The sequence below is a fragment of the Leptopilina boulardi genome, unplaced genomic scaffold, assembly GCF_019393585.1.
Source record: "Leptopilina boulardi isolate dan_hultmark-lab unplaced genomic scaffold, ZJU_Lbou_2.1 LbouV2_32, whole genome shotgun sequence".
Lineage (NCBI taxonomy): Eukaryota > Metazoa > Arthropoda > Insecta > Hymenoptera > Figitidae > Leptopilina > Leptopilina boulardi.
Window position 1 is genome coordinate 1,132,393 of NW_026137885.1, and position 16,995 is coordinate 1,149,387.

The window sequence follows — 16,995 nt, forward strand, 5'->3', positions numbered from 1 at the left end:
TATTAATTGAACACAGTGATTATAAATAAAAATGAACAATCACCGGTAGATTCATAAATTTTTTTTTCTAAATTGCAGAATTCAGCTTCATTTTTTTTCACAAATACGCCGTTAATTTACGTCAATTAATTCATAAAAACAATTTATGAATCTATGATCAGCAAAAATTGTTTCCTTATTTTCATATTATATAATAAAATTTATTATTCTTTTGTAAAATGCGAAATCAAAATTTTCTTAACAATTTGTTTCAAATATTTTTTGTGCAATAAAAAATTATTGCATACTACCAAATATAATAATGATTATAATAAACACGTTTTTAAAAAAAGATATTAAAGAAATTGAGATAAAAAAAAAACATTATGAAATAAATTATGCATATGCGCCGGGATACAATAATATGACAGATTTGTATTTGATAATTGCATTTTGAGGTTAACATATTGATAAGTTTCGACATTTTTTTTTTTTTTAAAGCAAAGTGGATAAATTCAATTCTTACCTAAATCATCCATTGCAAGACAATGAGATTAATCCTTATATGTCCTTTTAAAATACACTTAAATATTCACTAGATGTTTTATAATATTATTGAAAAAAAAACAAAAATGACAGTAATCACGACGCGGAAACAACACACGTCACGACTCGCGACAAGACAGCGACTGCGGAGCAAAATTAAACGAAATCACAAACATGGAGTCTTGTTTCACTTTTGTATAATAATGTACACAAACCGCCTTTCATTTCATCAATAACATTTTTCTTTACTCTTCTGCCAGCAATTAAAAAATAATGAAATGATATAATTTACATAATTAAAAAAAAAAATTTCCTTTTATTCGTGATAATTATTTACATTTATGATATAAAAATGACGTATAGTTCTGACATTTTACCCTATAGAGAAAAAGTAAACAACAAAAATAAATGTATTGTCCTTTTGACATAACCTCAAAAAAAAAAAAAAAAATTGCAAAATTCCCGTTTTTTGATTAATTAATTATAATTTTGAAGTACAAATTTTTTTAATAAGTTTAATAGGGAGTAAATTTATCTCAAATAAAAAGGAGAAAATCTTGAAAAACCTGTTATATAGATTTTTTCGATTTTTTTTAGAAATTTTTTTTTCAAATCTTTCAAACTGGTTCATAACCATTACAAAAAACATAATTCTTCTTTCAATCAAAATTAAAAAAAAAAAACGGTTTTGAATATAATAGGGGAAAAATTTTTTTATTTTTCAGTCAAGACAAGGAATAAAATTCTAAAAATATGTTTGTAATTAAAAACTATATTTCAAAATTTCAATCACCAAGAAGAAAATTCTTCTATTGGTTGTACAATTTTTTTCTTCTTTCGATTTAATGGAAGTCCGCTCGTCTCTCCTTCCTCCAATCTGTAAAAAAAATGGATTATTATTATTATTTATTAAATACAATTATTCTTTTAAATAATTAAAAATTATTAATTTATAAAAAATAGTAATTATAAATTTTTTTTTTTATCATACTTTTTCTTTTTTTCCTCCATATTAATGTATTTTCCAACACCTGCTTTGTAAACCTTTAAAGTACCATCGGCTTTTGTATTGCTATTTCTTTTTGCTTCTTGAGCCAATTTTTCCGCTTCCTCAATAGCTTGACGACGTTCTTTTGCTAAAATTTCATCAGCTTCTTCATAAGGATCAACAAATACCTGGGCAACTAACAATATTACATCCTCAATTGGCCTATCTTTATTGTCAACTTCAATTTTTTCAATAGCATTCAAACAATCTAAACCGCCAACAATTTTTCCAAAAACCGTGTGCTTATTATCCAAATCACGACACGAGCGATATGTGATAAAACTGTAAAATAATAAACAATTTTTCAAAAAAAATTTTCTATCAATTTACTTTAAATTCTATTATATAATAAATTTATTTTTATAATGTAATTTACAATTGTGAGCCATTTGTTCCTGGTGTACCAGAATTTGCCATTGAAAGAATACCTCTACCTTGATGAACAAGATTTTGTTTAAATTCATCATCAAAAGGTTTACCCCAAATTGATTTTCCTCCATTTCCCGTATTTGTTGGATCACCGCCTTGAAGCTGATTTTTTTTTAAATTACAATTATTTCTTTTTGTTAATTTTAAATAAATTTATTTTCTTTTTAACTTACCATATAATTACGTATTGATCGATGAAATTTCGTTCCATTATAATAACCATTTTGACAATGTTTAATAAAATTTTCACAAGTTTTTGCCACAATATCACAATGTAATTCCAAATTTAATGATCCAAAATTTGTAACCAATCTCACGTAACCTTTAATAAGAAAAATGAAAATTTATGAGAAAAGTAAAAAATTAATTTTTGTATTTTAAAAATTCAATTTTATTATTTTGAAAATTTTTACCTTTTTTCTTAACTCGTTCATATCGCACTTGATCTTCCTCGATAATTGCCGCTTGAAGAACAGTTTCCGTTGGCATAACCGTCGATGTAAATCCAGCTGCAACTGCTCCAGTGGAATAATGCGCCTGGAGAGAATATTATTTAAAAAAAAAAAAACTAAAAAAATTATAAATAAATATAATTACTTACAGCATTAAATTTATCAGGCATTGAAACAATAGATTTTTTATTTTCACTCGTTTTTGCTTTATCTTTATAATCCTTTTCAAGTTGTGCCAAAATAACTTTAGTTTCATTTGAAACTGTTTTAAGTTTTGCGCTAGGATCATTTCGTTCTCTAATTGTTTCTATAAATTAATTTTTAATAAAGTTAATTTTAATATTTTTCCAATTAATTAATTATTTAATAAAAATTCTCTAACCTTCATCTTCAACTCTCAAATTATTTTTAATATGATGAAATGTTGAGAGATTAAATTTTTTCACATTTGTTGGATCTTGAATAGTGATGAGATCTTTTCTTAAAAATGGCTCGTCATTCAATAAATCTTTCCAATTTTTCGTCTTTATATTCAATTGTTCCACAGCCTAGTGTTTAAAAAGAAATTTTATTATTAAAATATTAAAAAAAAGAATTTTTAAATTAAAATTATAATTACCTCGTGAGAAAAAACATTTCCTGTATTTCGAACGGCAACAATGTGAGAATGTTTGGTAAAAACTTTAAACAATACTGGACAATGATATTGACCTTCGGCATTTTTATGAAAATTCAATTTTGTCAATGTTTTAACATCAATTGCCTTTCCTGTTACAGGATTATGTTTATATTGTTTTACATAGGGTAAAAGAGCTTCTAATTCGAAAATATTTCCATTTACATCACAATAAGGATGTTCAAATGGTTGTAAACTTAAACAACAATGATTAAAAGGTAATCGTCGAAATGTTGAATCCTCGCCTTCTAATTCAGGACCCGCTTTTTTTCCACCATACAGAGTTGTCCACTCTGTATAGGTTAAATACCTGAGCATTAATTGAACAAATAAATGAAATTATACATTTAAATATAAAAATTTATTTCACATATTTTATATATAGTTTCTAATTCCTAACCTATACGTCAACAAAAAAAAAATCAAATTACTTACATTTTATCCTTTTGATGCTGACGTTTACCCATTTTTGTTATATTATTTACACACACTTATAAAAAATAAAAAAAAACTTTCTTCAACACTTTCTATACAAAAAATTAAAATAGTAAAAATGAATTTGACATTTGTTTGTTTGGGAATTCTCTAAGGGTTGAGTATGTAATTACGAGAAAATATTCTCCTAAACAGGTTTGAGTAGGTTAAACGCGTTACGTAACTTACGCGATATAAAATTAAAAGAAATCTTTTGAATTAAAAAATATGTAAAATATTTGAAATTAAAAATATTGTCACCTTATAATAGAATAATTATTTTTTAAAAAAGGGTACTCACCGATTGTGGACTTCCACGTTGGTTCAGTAAAGAATTGCATATTTTCAGCCGCTGCTCTAAAAACTATGGAACACTTTTCCTTCTGAATGATCATATAAAACTCTGCTTTTTTTATAATTACACCACACTCACGAAACTATTGATTTTATAAACAAAAGATTTCTGTCATTAAAACGTTTTTACGTAACGGAGATATAATTTAAGACGATAAATTTCTTCGACAAATTGACGAACTTGTAACATGGAAAACTTTGAACGCGCAGTCATATGCAAATTGCAAACTTTGTATATAATTTCTTTGACATTATAACGTTTCAATATACCACACTTTTAATTCACTTAACACACTTAACACCAATTAATAACTTCTTCGATTAACGAAAAACAAGTTAAATTTTCACAACTAGAATTTTTTGGCGCGATTCCGTCCGTTACTGCCAGGGTGCAGTTACTAAAGAACTAAAATTCGCTAACATCAGAGTGGTGTAGTCATCATTAAGCAGGGATGAATAGTTCAATTATGAGTCGAAAAGACAGTGTGTATAGAACTTTAAGTCCGTTGGACAATTTTAATACCTGACATACGTATTATTACATACGAGTTTGTTACATTTACCCATCTCTGTTCTGAATAATCAGTAAATTAATTCCAAAACAAGAGTATTTTAAAATTATTTTCTCATTTAAATATAGTTTAATACCACCGGTTCAATTTAAAATAGAGTGATTACATGAAAAGTTAATTTTAACATTATTATACTTACAATTCAACGCTACATCGAAATATCGAATAAATTACATTTGATTTTGTATATTTTCAATAAGAAACATAACCTATATGTCTACATGACTATATAACATTCGGCGAATTTTATATAGCATCTCTATAAATAAATATTAATTTTTCTGACATTATGAATTTTAATAGCGCAACAGTGATAAATTTACCATTGGAAAGTGAAATTTTTATGATTAGTGATTTTATTGACAATTGAAAAATGATAATTCTGTAAAGGTAATTTTTAAACCTAATATATATGTTTATTCAAAATAAAAATGAGCCAAAAGTTTTGAATGAACGAAATTCTTTTTGCAACTTCTTTAAGTACAAATTTTATTATAAAATATTGTTTTAATCTAAAAAGAAATATATTAATTTTATTAATTTGGTTTATTGTCATAATAATTTATAGATTGAAAATAATATTTCGTTCATTTTGAACGTTCAGAACTTTTGGCTATTCAAATAAAATAAAAAAAAAAATCTTTTTAACAAGAGAAAATTGTATCTATTTTTAAAAGTATTATTAAATTTTGAACTAATTATCTTCTTTTAATTTTTTTTTTTATTCTGTAGTGTATTTTCTGTTGATTTATTTTTCGAAAAATAATAAATTTAATTATTATTATTATTTATTTAAATAATAAAATTTACTACATTTTATATTAATTATATTTTATATTTTCCTACTCTTTTATTGAACCCTTTTAAATTTAATATTTTATTATTTAACTTATCTTTCTACTAATATAAATTTTATTCCTTTTATATTAAAAATTTATTAATTTATGAAATCTAAATTTAATACTTACTTAATTTTTAAAAATCCTTTCTTTTGCCTATACAAATTAAAATTTTCATATTCATATGGAAAACAAAGTTTTCATTAATCAACATAATAAGAACAATCATATAACTCGTATAATAAAAAATTATAAAATTAAATTAATTTATTAAACAAATAAATAAAGAACTCAACCCCCCTTACCTTATTTAATAATAAATTTTTTTTTTTATCATTAGTTAAAGAGAATGGAAAATTAATATTAATTATAATTATTATTTATTATATATCAATAAATATTTTGAAAATAAATTTATTTTCTGTAAAATAATTTTTTTTGGTTAAATGAAACTATTTTAATTACCCTTTCTTTTTTAAGTTTAATGAATAATTTAGAATATATATAAAATTACAGGAGGGGAAATTTAAAAAAAAAAATTTGAATTTTCAACTTTATTCGTTTAAGAGTGGATAAAAAAAAGAAGAAAAATCATGACTCAACAAGTCGTTAAGGCGTTACACGCGAAATATTTTCGCAGAATTTTACAAATGTTGCCAAGCAATTGTGCATCAATGGACTCAACAAGATTGACAATTGCATATTTTGCAATATCGGGTCTTGATATTCTTGATTCATTAAATGAATTTTCTGATGAGGAAAAAAATTCAGCAATCGATTGGATATATAAATTACAAATTTCAAATGCTGGTGAAAAATCGGGATTTTTAGCATCAACAACATTGCCAATTGATGCTTGTGATTATATTAATGGCCATTTGGCAATGACATATACAGGATTGGCGGCATTATTAATTCTTGGCGATGATTTATCGCGTGTCAATCGTAAATCACTTGTCGATGGTATTGGAGCTTGTCAAAATTCTGATGGATCATTCTCTGGAATGATAACTGGCTGTGAAAGTGATATGAGATTTCTCTATTGCGCTTGTTGTGTTTCGCATATATTGGACGATTGGACGGGTATTAATGTTCAAAAGGCTGTTGATTATATTTTAAGAAGCATAGTAAGTTCTTTTTTAAATTCATTAAAAAAACTAAAAAATAGAAAATTTTTCTTAAATTATAAATTTATTTAGTCCTATGACGGAGCAATTGGTCAGGCTCCTGGTTTGGAATCACATGGTGGTTCGACATTTTGTGCCATTGCGAGTCTTTTTTTAATGGACAAACTGGATATTTTGTCGGATAAACAATTGAATAGATTAAGAAGATGGTGCATTATGAGGCAGGATGGAGGTTTTCATGGCAGGCCTGGTAAACCTTCCGATACGTGTTACAGTTTTTGGATTGGAGCCACATTACAAATGTTGAACGTTAGTCATTTATCGAATTCCGATGAGAATCGAAATTTTGTCCTAAGTACACAGGATACTGTTGTGGGAGGATTTGCCAAATTTCAATATGTTTTTGCTGATCCACTTCATACATATTTAGGTAATTTATTTATTTTAATTTTTACTAGAAAAAAATAAAGAACCCACAGACTTTGGAGAAAAAAAACTGAAATTAAATTTATTGCCCAGGTCTGAGCGGTTTGAGCCTCTTAGGTGAACCGAGTTTATGTCCGATGTACGCAGCTCTCAATGTTTCTCGTCGAGCCTACGTACATTTACAAGAGATTCACAAAAAATGGCGAAATACGTGATTAAATACCAAATATTAAAATAATGCGCACAGAACAAAAAAAAAAAAAAACAGGTAACAGAAAATTTGTTACCCGAATTTTTTTGCGAAAAATATTTTTTCATCTAAAAAGAAAATTCTTCAGTATTTCTTTTTTCAATACTATATAATATATACAAAAGTTTATAAATTAGAGAATTTTTTTTTTTTTTAGATATTTAGACACATGTGTTTTTTCTCTCAAAAAATTATAGATTAATTTTTTTAATTTACAATATTTTATTTTTATACGCTATTTTAATAATTATTTGAATGGCACAATTTAATTCTATTTAATCGGAATATATATTCTACATTTGTCAATTAATATACACAAAAATGTATTTGTTAATTCAAAAAGGATTTATTTCGTGATTTTTTAACTTTTTGAGAAATACAAAAAAAAAAAAGAAAAAATGATGTTAAAAGCTACGTATAAAAAATTTTTGTCCTCAAACAACAATATAAGAATGAAATGTTGTTTTGTGATAGATAACAATGTTGCAATAAACACGAAAAGTAATGATATTTTGAATTTTTTTAAAAAAATCTTTTTTTTACTTTTTAATTAAACATAATAAAAATTAATTTTAATTGCTTTAAGTTAAAGTATTACTTTCAAAGTTTTGTTTTTCGCTTAATATTAGAAATGTTTTTTCTTTTTGTAGTAAAGAATTCATTGACAAGGAAAATATGAAGGGAAATTGAGTTTAATGACTGTGAGACCCTTCTAAAAATATTATTTAAAAATCTTTTAAAATCCAATAACTCGTAATATTGTAATTTTTAATATTCATATTTTTTTTAGTGAAAATTCAAATTTGAAATGGAAATAAATATTAGAATGTGAATATTCATTTGGAATTTAAATAAAATTAAATATTTAAATCAAAATATTGAAGCAAATGATAAACTTTTTTTTCTCCTTTTAAAAGAAAAAGTTTTAGGAAACTTGACAGAATTATGAAATCCAATTTATCGCTTTAATAAAATTTCTCACACTTATAGAACTTGAATTCTTTTTTAAGGAGCAACGTTTGAAATTCATATCTTTTTATTATCATTCTGTTATTTTAATTCAAAAACAATTTTTTTATTTTACAATATTTAATATTTTTAATTACTTTTTATTTAGAAAATTTATAGAAAAAAAAATGATTATAAAATATTAAATAATAATAAAATTATTTAACATTTAAAAATTTATAATATTAAACTATTTAATAATTAGTTAAATTTTTTATTTTCAGAAAATTCGAAAATATTTTCATTCAATATGAAAAAAGATTCTTACAAGGGAAATAATTGTTTATATTAAATGTAATTTATTAATAATTTTTCTTTCTTTTTTTTTTTTTTTTGAAAAAAAGTTTGTTTCAGCAAAATAATTTTCTTGACATGAGAGAGCACGAGACAAAGTCGCTCCAATTGGCACATGTCTCCCCCACCATCCGGGAGAATGAATCCATGGAAACCGGGGTGGGTTCGCAGATCATAACAGAAAATTGTTTCTACTGCAGACGACGAACGTTCGTCATTCATTGCGGATGAATGGATATTGTGGTTCTCAGTTATTTGACACTTGATTATATTTTACCTGTTGGCAAATAAACAACTAAAATTGCCTATTAAAAAAAATCAATTCCAATTTGAAAAAGTGTGTCCACATTGTCATGAAAGTGTCATCATTATTTGGGATTATTTTTAACAAAAAAGTGTTATAATTTTTTTTTTTGAATTTCGGAAATTTTCTTCATCAGGTACAGGTCGTCTTTACGACCTTTTCCCCCACAAAGGTTAGTTTTATTTCTTTTTTTAAAAATTATTTTTAATATAAAATATTTTTAATTTAACAAACACTTTAATTTGAGAGGCAAAATAATTAAAATTTTATCGTTAAAAAAAAGACTCGACTTATTTTTTTAAGTAAAAATTAATTTAATTTTTCATTGAAAATTATTTTCGATATTAAAATTTTTCTCTTTTATGTTTATGTAGAAAAAAGATTCAGAACTTGATGAAAAGTATTTCATTGTAATTAAATTTCAATTTTTTACTTAATTTCTTTTTAATGAAAAAAATGTAATTTCAATACAGCTATAGTAATTTCAAAAATTGATTAAAAAAAAATTTAACAATCAAAGTAAGATTTAATTAAAATAAAAATTCTATATAATTTATTAATTTCATTATAAACAATAATAAACATTTTTGAATTTGAAAACTAAATTATTGCAATTTTCTTTAAACAGGGCAAAAAAATTTTATTTGATTGGAGAATATTTTTATTGATGAATATAAATTTCTTGAGAGCATCCGTCTCGACTCATGAACTGTTAATTTACAAAAAAAAGAGAAAAGAATGTAGACTTGACCATATGTATACTGACTTAATTATATCCATTTAGTCATCGCTACCGGAAGCGGTATTTCTCGTATTATATTTTACTGCGCTTGTAATTTTCAAGTTCTATATGTATATACATATATATATATATTGAAGAAAATAATGGAATTGCGATAACAAAGTTTTGTTGAAACATTACGTGACTCGTTAACCTTCCCGAATACAATTACTTTGAAAATCAATGTCCTTTCTTAGAATTAGCACACATGAAAGATCGATAATTATTTTTGCAATTTTTCCATAATGTCTTTTGGAATTTTTTTCTATTTTTCCATAATAATTAATCGTGAAAAAATCATTGGGAAAAGAAAAAAAAAGGAATTATATTTTTTCATTTATAAGAAATTATTTTCTTTTCTTTTTTTTAAGTAAAAGAAAATTTCAAATATTAAAATAGATAATTTTTTTTAATTTAAGTAAATACCTTTATTTATTTATTTGAATAAACAAATAATTTGTTAACGGGTAAATAAATAAATTTATTTATAATACATTTCTACATAAATATTTTGCAAAAAAAATTTAATATAAATCAACTTTTCTTTTTTAATAAAAATTATTTTAAAAATTTTATTTAAAAAAAATTGGTTGATAATTGAAAAAAAATTTGAAACTGTTAAAAATTCTAATCTGACAATGTATTATTGGATGATTCAACAAGTGATTCACTATTAGAAAGAGAGAGAGAGAGTATTCTTTAATAAAATTCCAATTTGTCTTGACAAACCAACTGTAAAGGGAAATGTTTTTTTTTTCTTTTATTTGCATTTTGTGAAAACAATTTGTTTAATTGTTCAATTTTACTAAAATTAGATTTTCAGTATAAGAAAAAAAAATGGTTGAATAGAAAAAAAAAAAAATTATAGAATTTAATAATACTTGAAAATAAACTATTATTGCTCTATTAAACTCTAAACGTCTCTTAAAAATTTCCAACCGACTTATTATGAACAGATTCTTCATTTTACTCAAATACGAATACATGAACTGACCGCATAATTATAATTACTAATAGAAACTAGATCGTAACCTTTTTTTTAAATTGAAAAATAAAAAATCAAAATTCAATTTTAAATTTCATGAATTAAAAAGAAAAAAAAATTGTTTTCGGTCTAAAAATTAATTTTCAATTTTTTTTTCATTGAATTAATTTTATTCGCTTCAGAAAAAATTTTTTTGAACACATTTTTTTAAAAAATAATAATTTGGCATTGACATCAATTGATGATTATTGTAATATATAAGAAAAACGTGCGTGGGACACGAATAGATAATTATCTTAATACAAGTGGGCGATAATAGTAAACAGAAATCTAAAAAAAAAATTATTTTACAACAATCTTGACTTAAGTGAAAAGAAATTACAAATTTTGAAGAAAGAAAAAAAATTCGAGTCTTTTATAATCGTTAATTAATTAAAAAATTATTTTTCCATAAAAAAAGTGATATTTAACGATAATAATAATAAATTATATTATTGTCCTTGTGACAGTTTTTCAAGGAAATTTTTTCCTCTAGAGAATGGGAAAAATTGTTATAAAGAAAGTTTTTTCCATGTGAAAATAAAAAAAAAGGAAAAATAAAGTTAAATAAACTTGAGAGAGAGGTTTCGTGTGAGAGGCTTTTAGTTGGTTGGATAATTATACTTTGATTGTGTTTATATAGGTTCACATACAAAAGAAGACTCACAGTTTCTAACTAACAAAATTAAATTATCTTACTGAACTTTCAAGACAACCTGTCTTCATTATTAAAGTTCAATAATTTATTTATGAAACATTTTTATTAATTTTTTTTTTTCAGGAGAAATTTTCCTTTTGGGATTATTTTTTTTATGAATTAATATTTTATTTTGAAGAGAAAAATTTATTAATTTTTTTTATCAAAAGAAGAATATAATAACTTGTACTCTTTTGAAAAAGGCAGCTGGTGTGCTGTTTTGTATTTTCAATGATGAAAAAGTGCACGAATTAACGATTAGGGGTGCTGACCGTACAGCTGTTGCTTCTCGTGCAACAGTTAAAAAGGACAGCTGCACTATATTGGAATTCAAAGGATGAGTCAACTTCACATTTTCTATATATTTATATAGGAAAAATAAATTTATTTCGAATTTTCGAAAATTAATTTCTATTTTTCAAAATTTGTTAATATTTTCGAAAAATTATTGATAAAAATTTATTCAATTAATTTCAACAAGGGATTCGTTATTAATGAGATAGAATTCTTCTCAATATCTTCATTTGTGCATTTTTATCCAAAACCGTTATGCGAAATTGAGTTTAATTAATGCTATTCTCAAAGAATATAACCGGTTGTCAGTCAAAGCAGGTGCCTAAAAGAATCCTAGTTATTTACTCTCTTTAAGAGAATAAACTTGATTTAAATTTCCGCTAATTAAAAAAAAAAATCACGCCAATCAGTTGAAAACTGATTGTCGAATTGTTCTTTTCCTCATTATTGAAATGAATTAATAATTAATAAATTGAAAATTATTATTATTTTTTTTTTTTTTTGCCAATTATTAAAAAAAAGTTTATTTTTCACGATGTGAAACTTTTTAGTTTCTTTTTGGATTTTTTTTTTTTCTTCACTTTCGACATTAATTTAAAATGGAATTCAGTCTTGTATGGAATGTGAAATTGCAAGTGCTGGTGTTTATGTCACGTATCCTAAAAGTTTGATGAGAATGAGAATCTCTGGCTTGCCTTGACGCTCCTTACAAATCGATTCAACTGTGCTAAAGGCTAGGCCAACCCTCTGTATAATATGTATATATATGTGAAACCATTTTGCACTCTTCGAACGTTTATCGTTTTCCATTTATCAATATATGTATAGTTAATGAATGCAAGTGTCCATATAACTCAAATGCAAAATGACAGAATAATTAAAAGAACCTTCTCGGTTTGAATTTCAAATGATGATCTTTTCCCAATATAATATTGTCTATATATGGTTTCCTCCTCATCGATTTTTATCCTCACAAATAATTTAAAATCATTTTAAAATTTAATTATTTTTAAAATTTTCCATAATTTTTTTGAAATTTAATAATTTTAACTATAACTCTTTTGAAATATAATTTTTTAAAAATAATTTTTACAATATTCTTCGAAAATTCAATTATTTGAAAGCATAATCGATTTTTTCTTTGCGCCTTAAAGTCGATCCGAGGCTTGTATTTAAAATTTAATATTTAATAAAATTACAAGTAAATTTTCTCCAAAAAAATTTTTTTTCATTTAAAAATTCTAAAGGTAAAATAAATTTATATTTAAAATTTAAAATTTCAATTTTTTATTCTCTAAAATAGAGAAATTTTTTCTCGTTGTCATGTTCTGAAAAGTTTTTCTTTTTTTTTTTTATGTGAAAAACACTGTCAGAATGTGTATAATTCAGTAGCACTTTTTCTTAGAGTTGAAAATGATGTTTGTGCTTTTTAAAACTTTTCCAATCTTTTGAAAAGTAATTTCCCTTTTTCCCCAGTATATAGAAAATTTAAATTCCAATATCTTTCTATAGAAGGAAAAAAACAAATTTTTTATTTTCAAGAAATATTAGAAATTTTATTTTATTTTCCATATTTTTATGTACATCTTTTTTTTTTTGGTAAAATTAATCATTGGAATAAAAATCTTACAGAAAGTAAAAATATCTTTTTTTTTTTGGTAAAAATTTGTTTATAGGAAAATTTCTAATGTGACGGTAAAATTAAGTTAAAAACAATGTTTTCAATATAAGTGAATTATTTTGCCATTTGAAAATGTGTTTAATTACGAATAAATTAAAGGAAAATTTACATTTTACAGGTGGCGTGGGGAACTGCGGTAATGGAGCTACAAAGTTGGTTACTCTATCACCTTGTGGCTGTACCGGACTGCAATCAAGGTATAAAATCTCATTAAAATTTCACCACATAATCGAACGTCACATTATTTATTATTATTTTCCCAATAAATTAGTCTTATATTCATAATCATTTTACAATTGTCTTGTTTTAATATTGTTAAAATTTTTATTTTTGCCTATTTTTTGCATTTTTTGTTAATTTTTGCCAACACAATGTTAAAAAAAAAAAAATTCGCACATATTTTAGTTCCTTTTATTGGCATTGCTTGAGTTTGGAACCATTATTTGATTTCCAATTCCGTTATCATCGACAGGAAAAGGTACTTCCACTTATGTTTGATGGTAAGTTTATTGTCATTTATTGCTTTCATTTACGATCAAATTATATATATATAGCATATCTCTAAAATAGATAAGTGTGTATCATTATCAGAAATTACTACATGGAACGAAGTAAGAGTCAAGTATTTTTCTAATCAAAAATTAAAAAAAAAAAAATGTTCTATTTTTTGCAAATTATAAATAATTTACAGAAGAAAAAATTTTTTTTTTATTTTTCTTTTACAGAAAAAATAATTAGAAAAATTTTTTTTAGTGATGCAGTCCACAGCTACAGGGGGTGGAGTTTACCCTACTGCAGGAGCCGGAAGTAGGGCTCGCGATTTAGGTCTTCGTGCTCAAAAAAAAATTCTTGGCCGATTTGCATCGACAGGCACAGGCAGATCATTATTAATTGATGATGCGACAACATCACTTTTGGATAATCTCTATAAATTAATGGAAAAAACTGCAAAGCAGAGTCCAAATTTGGCAAAAAAGCAACCGGAAAAGGTGCTCAAGAATATCGTCAAATTATCAATTAAGGTAAGTTGAAAAAAAAATTAAAGAGAGAAACAAATTTTCAAATTTTCAAATTTTTTTTAGATAGGACTATTGCATCGAAATCAACAATGGAGTCCAGCGGATGATGAAAAAATTGCTGAAATTAGATCATCATTGAGATCAACAGCAATGTCTGTAGTTTCATTTTATGAATTGGATTACAGTTTCGATAAGCCGTACTTAATGAAAGCCCTGGAAAGATGTAGAACAGCAATTCAAAATTTAATAAAACCACATCTAACCGACAAATCGCAGGATCGTTGTGATCTTGTCTTTGATTTTCTCACACATCCAGATTTTTTGGATTCAATTTTTCGACAAGATTCCGAGCAAAAAGCAACGCTTGGTTTATTAGTCAACGATATAAACAAAGCACTCGACGCTGGTCATCTCTGATTTCGAAAAAAAAAAACCAACAATTTTACAAAAACTCAAATTAGAAAATTCAACAATCCTCAGGAATTAGGAACAATTTCAGAACTGACGATTAAATAAAATTACAATATATATACAATATTTAATATAAATACCGCGGTGTTATTTAATTTTTTTTTTTCATATTTTTTATCTTTATATAAATTCAATCGTGATTTTTTGAAAATAGAAATTTATTTATTTTTGTAGAATTAAAAGAAAAAAAGAACTTTTGCGCTGTTAATTTAAAAAAATTTTTTGGGAAAAAAAATGAAACTGCTCATGTCAAATTTTTCGAAACTTAGAAATTATTCTGAATATCTAGAAATCCCTGACCTTTGATATATATAATATATAATATTGTAAAATGGACAATGCCAATTATTTATTATGCATTTCGATGCAAATTTTGTGTGTAGATATTTAATATTAGAATTATGGATAATGTCCTGAAAAAAAAATCCCCTTCTGCATTTTAAAAAACAAAAGTAAATTTTTTAAATGCCTTATTAATCTTTGACAAATAATGTGTAACATTTTTGTATGACCAAAAAAAAAAAAATTCACAAAGATATGAAAATTAATTTTCTTCGATGGTCATAAAATATAATATTTATGCACTCTTTATCAAAACATATCGTTGATCGTATTTTAAATATAGGAAACCCTGAAACAAAGTGAGAATACATATCTTGATTTATCCAAAGTTCAGTTTTTTTTAACGATATCGTGTATTTCCAGGTTTTTAAAAACCATTTTTTTTTTGGGAATAACCTCGTTTTTTTTTTTTATACATTATACACTTAATTTTAAGATAAATTAACATTATGAGGAATAATATCTTCAAATTTGTAAAAAGTCGTTATCATCAATAAATTATTTATAAATAATTGACATTTCTTCTTTTTTTTTTTCAAAAAAATATTTTTTTCTTTCACATTTAATTTTGTTATACAATAACAATTATTATAATTAATAATATTACCTATTTTAAAAGTTAATAATTTTTCAAATTTTTAACTTAATTTGTTGAATTAATTATTATTTCTGATACCAATGGTCAATTTTTTTTTAAATATAGTAAAAAAAAAAAATTAAATAAAGAAAATTGCTTAATAAATAAATTACTGAAATATTATCAGGGAGAGAGAAAGAGATAATAAAAATTCGGTTAATTAAATTATAATAAATTTAGCCTTCCTTCTGTATAAGTTGGCTTGTTTATTTACAATTAGTACTTTTGTATATGTGAGCACATATACACAGAATTACAACTCTATGCATAAGATACTTAACTTCCTTCACGTTGCATCTTACATTAAATACAAAATAACTCATTATTATTAATTACGGCGGATATTGACAAACAATTAAAACAATGTTGAGTTATATCGAGGGATAATAAATTCAACTAATATACATATATATATATATATATTGAGAATCATCGGAAATTTATATGTCACTTTTTTTTAAATTTAATTCATCTTCGTTTATCGAAAGAATTTTTTTTTTATTATGCATTAACATATTTGATACTCAACTGACAAATAATCGCTTCCGTAAATTTTATTTTTTTTTTTAACTAATTTATCCAAATACTTTAGCATCGGTAAAACATTTTTTTTTTTCAAAAAACGAATTTCATTCTGAAAATCAGACACGACATAAAGATTTTTCAATTTAAAAAAATATTAGACTACAAATAAGGTACTTGAATATTCTCCGAATGCACATTAATAAAACTTAATAACCAAATATATTAAAATAATATATTTTAATAAAAACTTCAAAAATTTTCAAATTGGCAATTTTTCATTACACTTAGAGAATATTAAAGTAATTCCTTAAAAAAAATCTCTTAAATATAATTTCAATGATTTAAAAAAAAATTTATAAATTACTTAAAAATTGCATGCATATAAACATCAAACTTAAATAAACTAAAACACAATCACAGAACTTTAATAAAAAAAAAAAAAAAAATTCAATATCGCGAAATCCAAAACAAGTCATTTTATACAAAGAAAAATGGAAAAATAAATAATTTTCGTTAAACTTCGAGAATCCATATTTAACTGATTCCTATTAAAAATCATTCTTTGGTCATGCTTTTGAAATTCATCGAAATATAAATCACAGTCAATAATAAATTTTAATTTTTACCCTCAATCAGTCTTAAAATATTTATTCAAAAGTAAAATAATTAAAAATTCCCCCACTAAAAAAAAAAAAAAAAGAAATTGAAGATTAATAATAAAAGAAAAATTTGGATTTTCAAAGTAT

General features: G+C 24.0%; 4 protein-coding genes across 5 annotated transcripts in view; 3 read left to right on the plus strand and 1 right to left on the minus strand.

Moving 5' to 3' along the window:
- The window catches only part of LOC127284189 (60S ribosomal protein L10), an 88,066-nt gene that overhangs the window by 61,703 nt on the left and 9,368 nt on the right, over nucleotides 1-16,995 (plus strand). The window lies entirely within an intron of this gene.
- Nucleotides 1,278-3,733, minus strand: LOC127284179 (RING-type E3 ubiquitin-protein ligase PPIL2). Its single transcript, XM_051309500.1, has 9 exons — nucleotides 3,566-3,733; nucleotides 3,074-3,440; nucleotides 2,837-3,002; nucleotides 2,604-2,761; nucleotides 2,416-2,539; nucleotides 2,176-2,324; nucleotides 1,950-2,104; nucleotides 1,517-1,855; nucleotides 1,278-1,402 (listed from the first exon to the last, which is right to left on the minus strand). The coding sequence occupies exons 1-9, from the start codon at nucleotides 3,595-3,597 to the stop codon at nucleotides 1,315-1,317; spliced, it is 1,578 nt and encodes a 525-aa protein (XP_051165457.1). The 5' UTR covers nucleotides 3,598-3,733; the 3' UTR covers nucleotides 1,278-1,314.
- LOC127284184 (geranylgeranyl transferase type-1 subunit beta) lies at nucleotides 4,520-7,682 on the plus strand. Its single transcript, XM_051309505.1, has 4 exons — nucleotides 4,520-4,920; nucleotides 5,886-6,496; nucleotides 6,569-6,926; nucleotides 7,016-7,682. The coding sequence occupies exons 2-4, from the start codon at nucleotides 5,963-5,965 to the stop codon at nucleotides 7,135-7,137; spliced, it is 1,014 nt and encodes a 337-aa protein (XP_051165462.1). The 5' UTR covers nucleotides 4,520-4,920; nucleotides 5,886-5,962; the 3' UTR covers nucleotides 7,138-7,682.
- LOC127284188 (tumor necrosis factor alpha-induced protein 8-like protein) lies at nucleotides 8,646-15,603 on the plus strand. 2 transcript variants are annotated; one of them, XM_051309511.1, is made up of 5 exons: nucleotides 8,649-8,950; nucleotides 13,374-13,452; nucleotides 13,661-13,755; nucleotides 14,009-14,277; nucleotides 14,338-15,603. In XM_051309511.1, exons 3-5 carry the CDS (start codon nucleotides 13,746-13,748, stop codon nucleotides 14,689-14,691), a joined length of 633 nt encoding a protein of 210 aa, XP_051165468.1. In that variant the 5' UTR covers nucleotides 8,649-8,950; nucleotides 13,374-13,452; nucleotides 13,661-13,745; the 3' UTR covers nucleotides 14,692-15,603. The 2 variants fall into 2 exon arrangements, with proteins under 2 accessions (XP_051165467.1, XP_051165468.1); XM_051309510.1 differs by lacking the exon at nucleotides 13,661-13,755 and having other exon boundaries at nucleotides 8,646-8,950.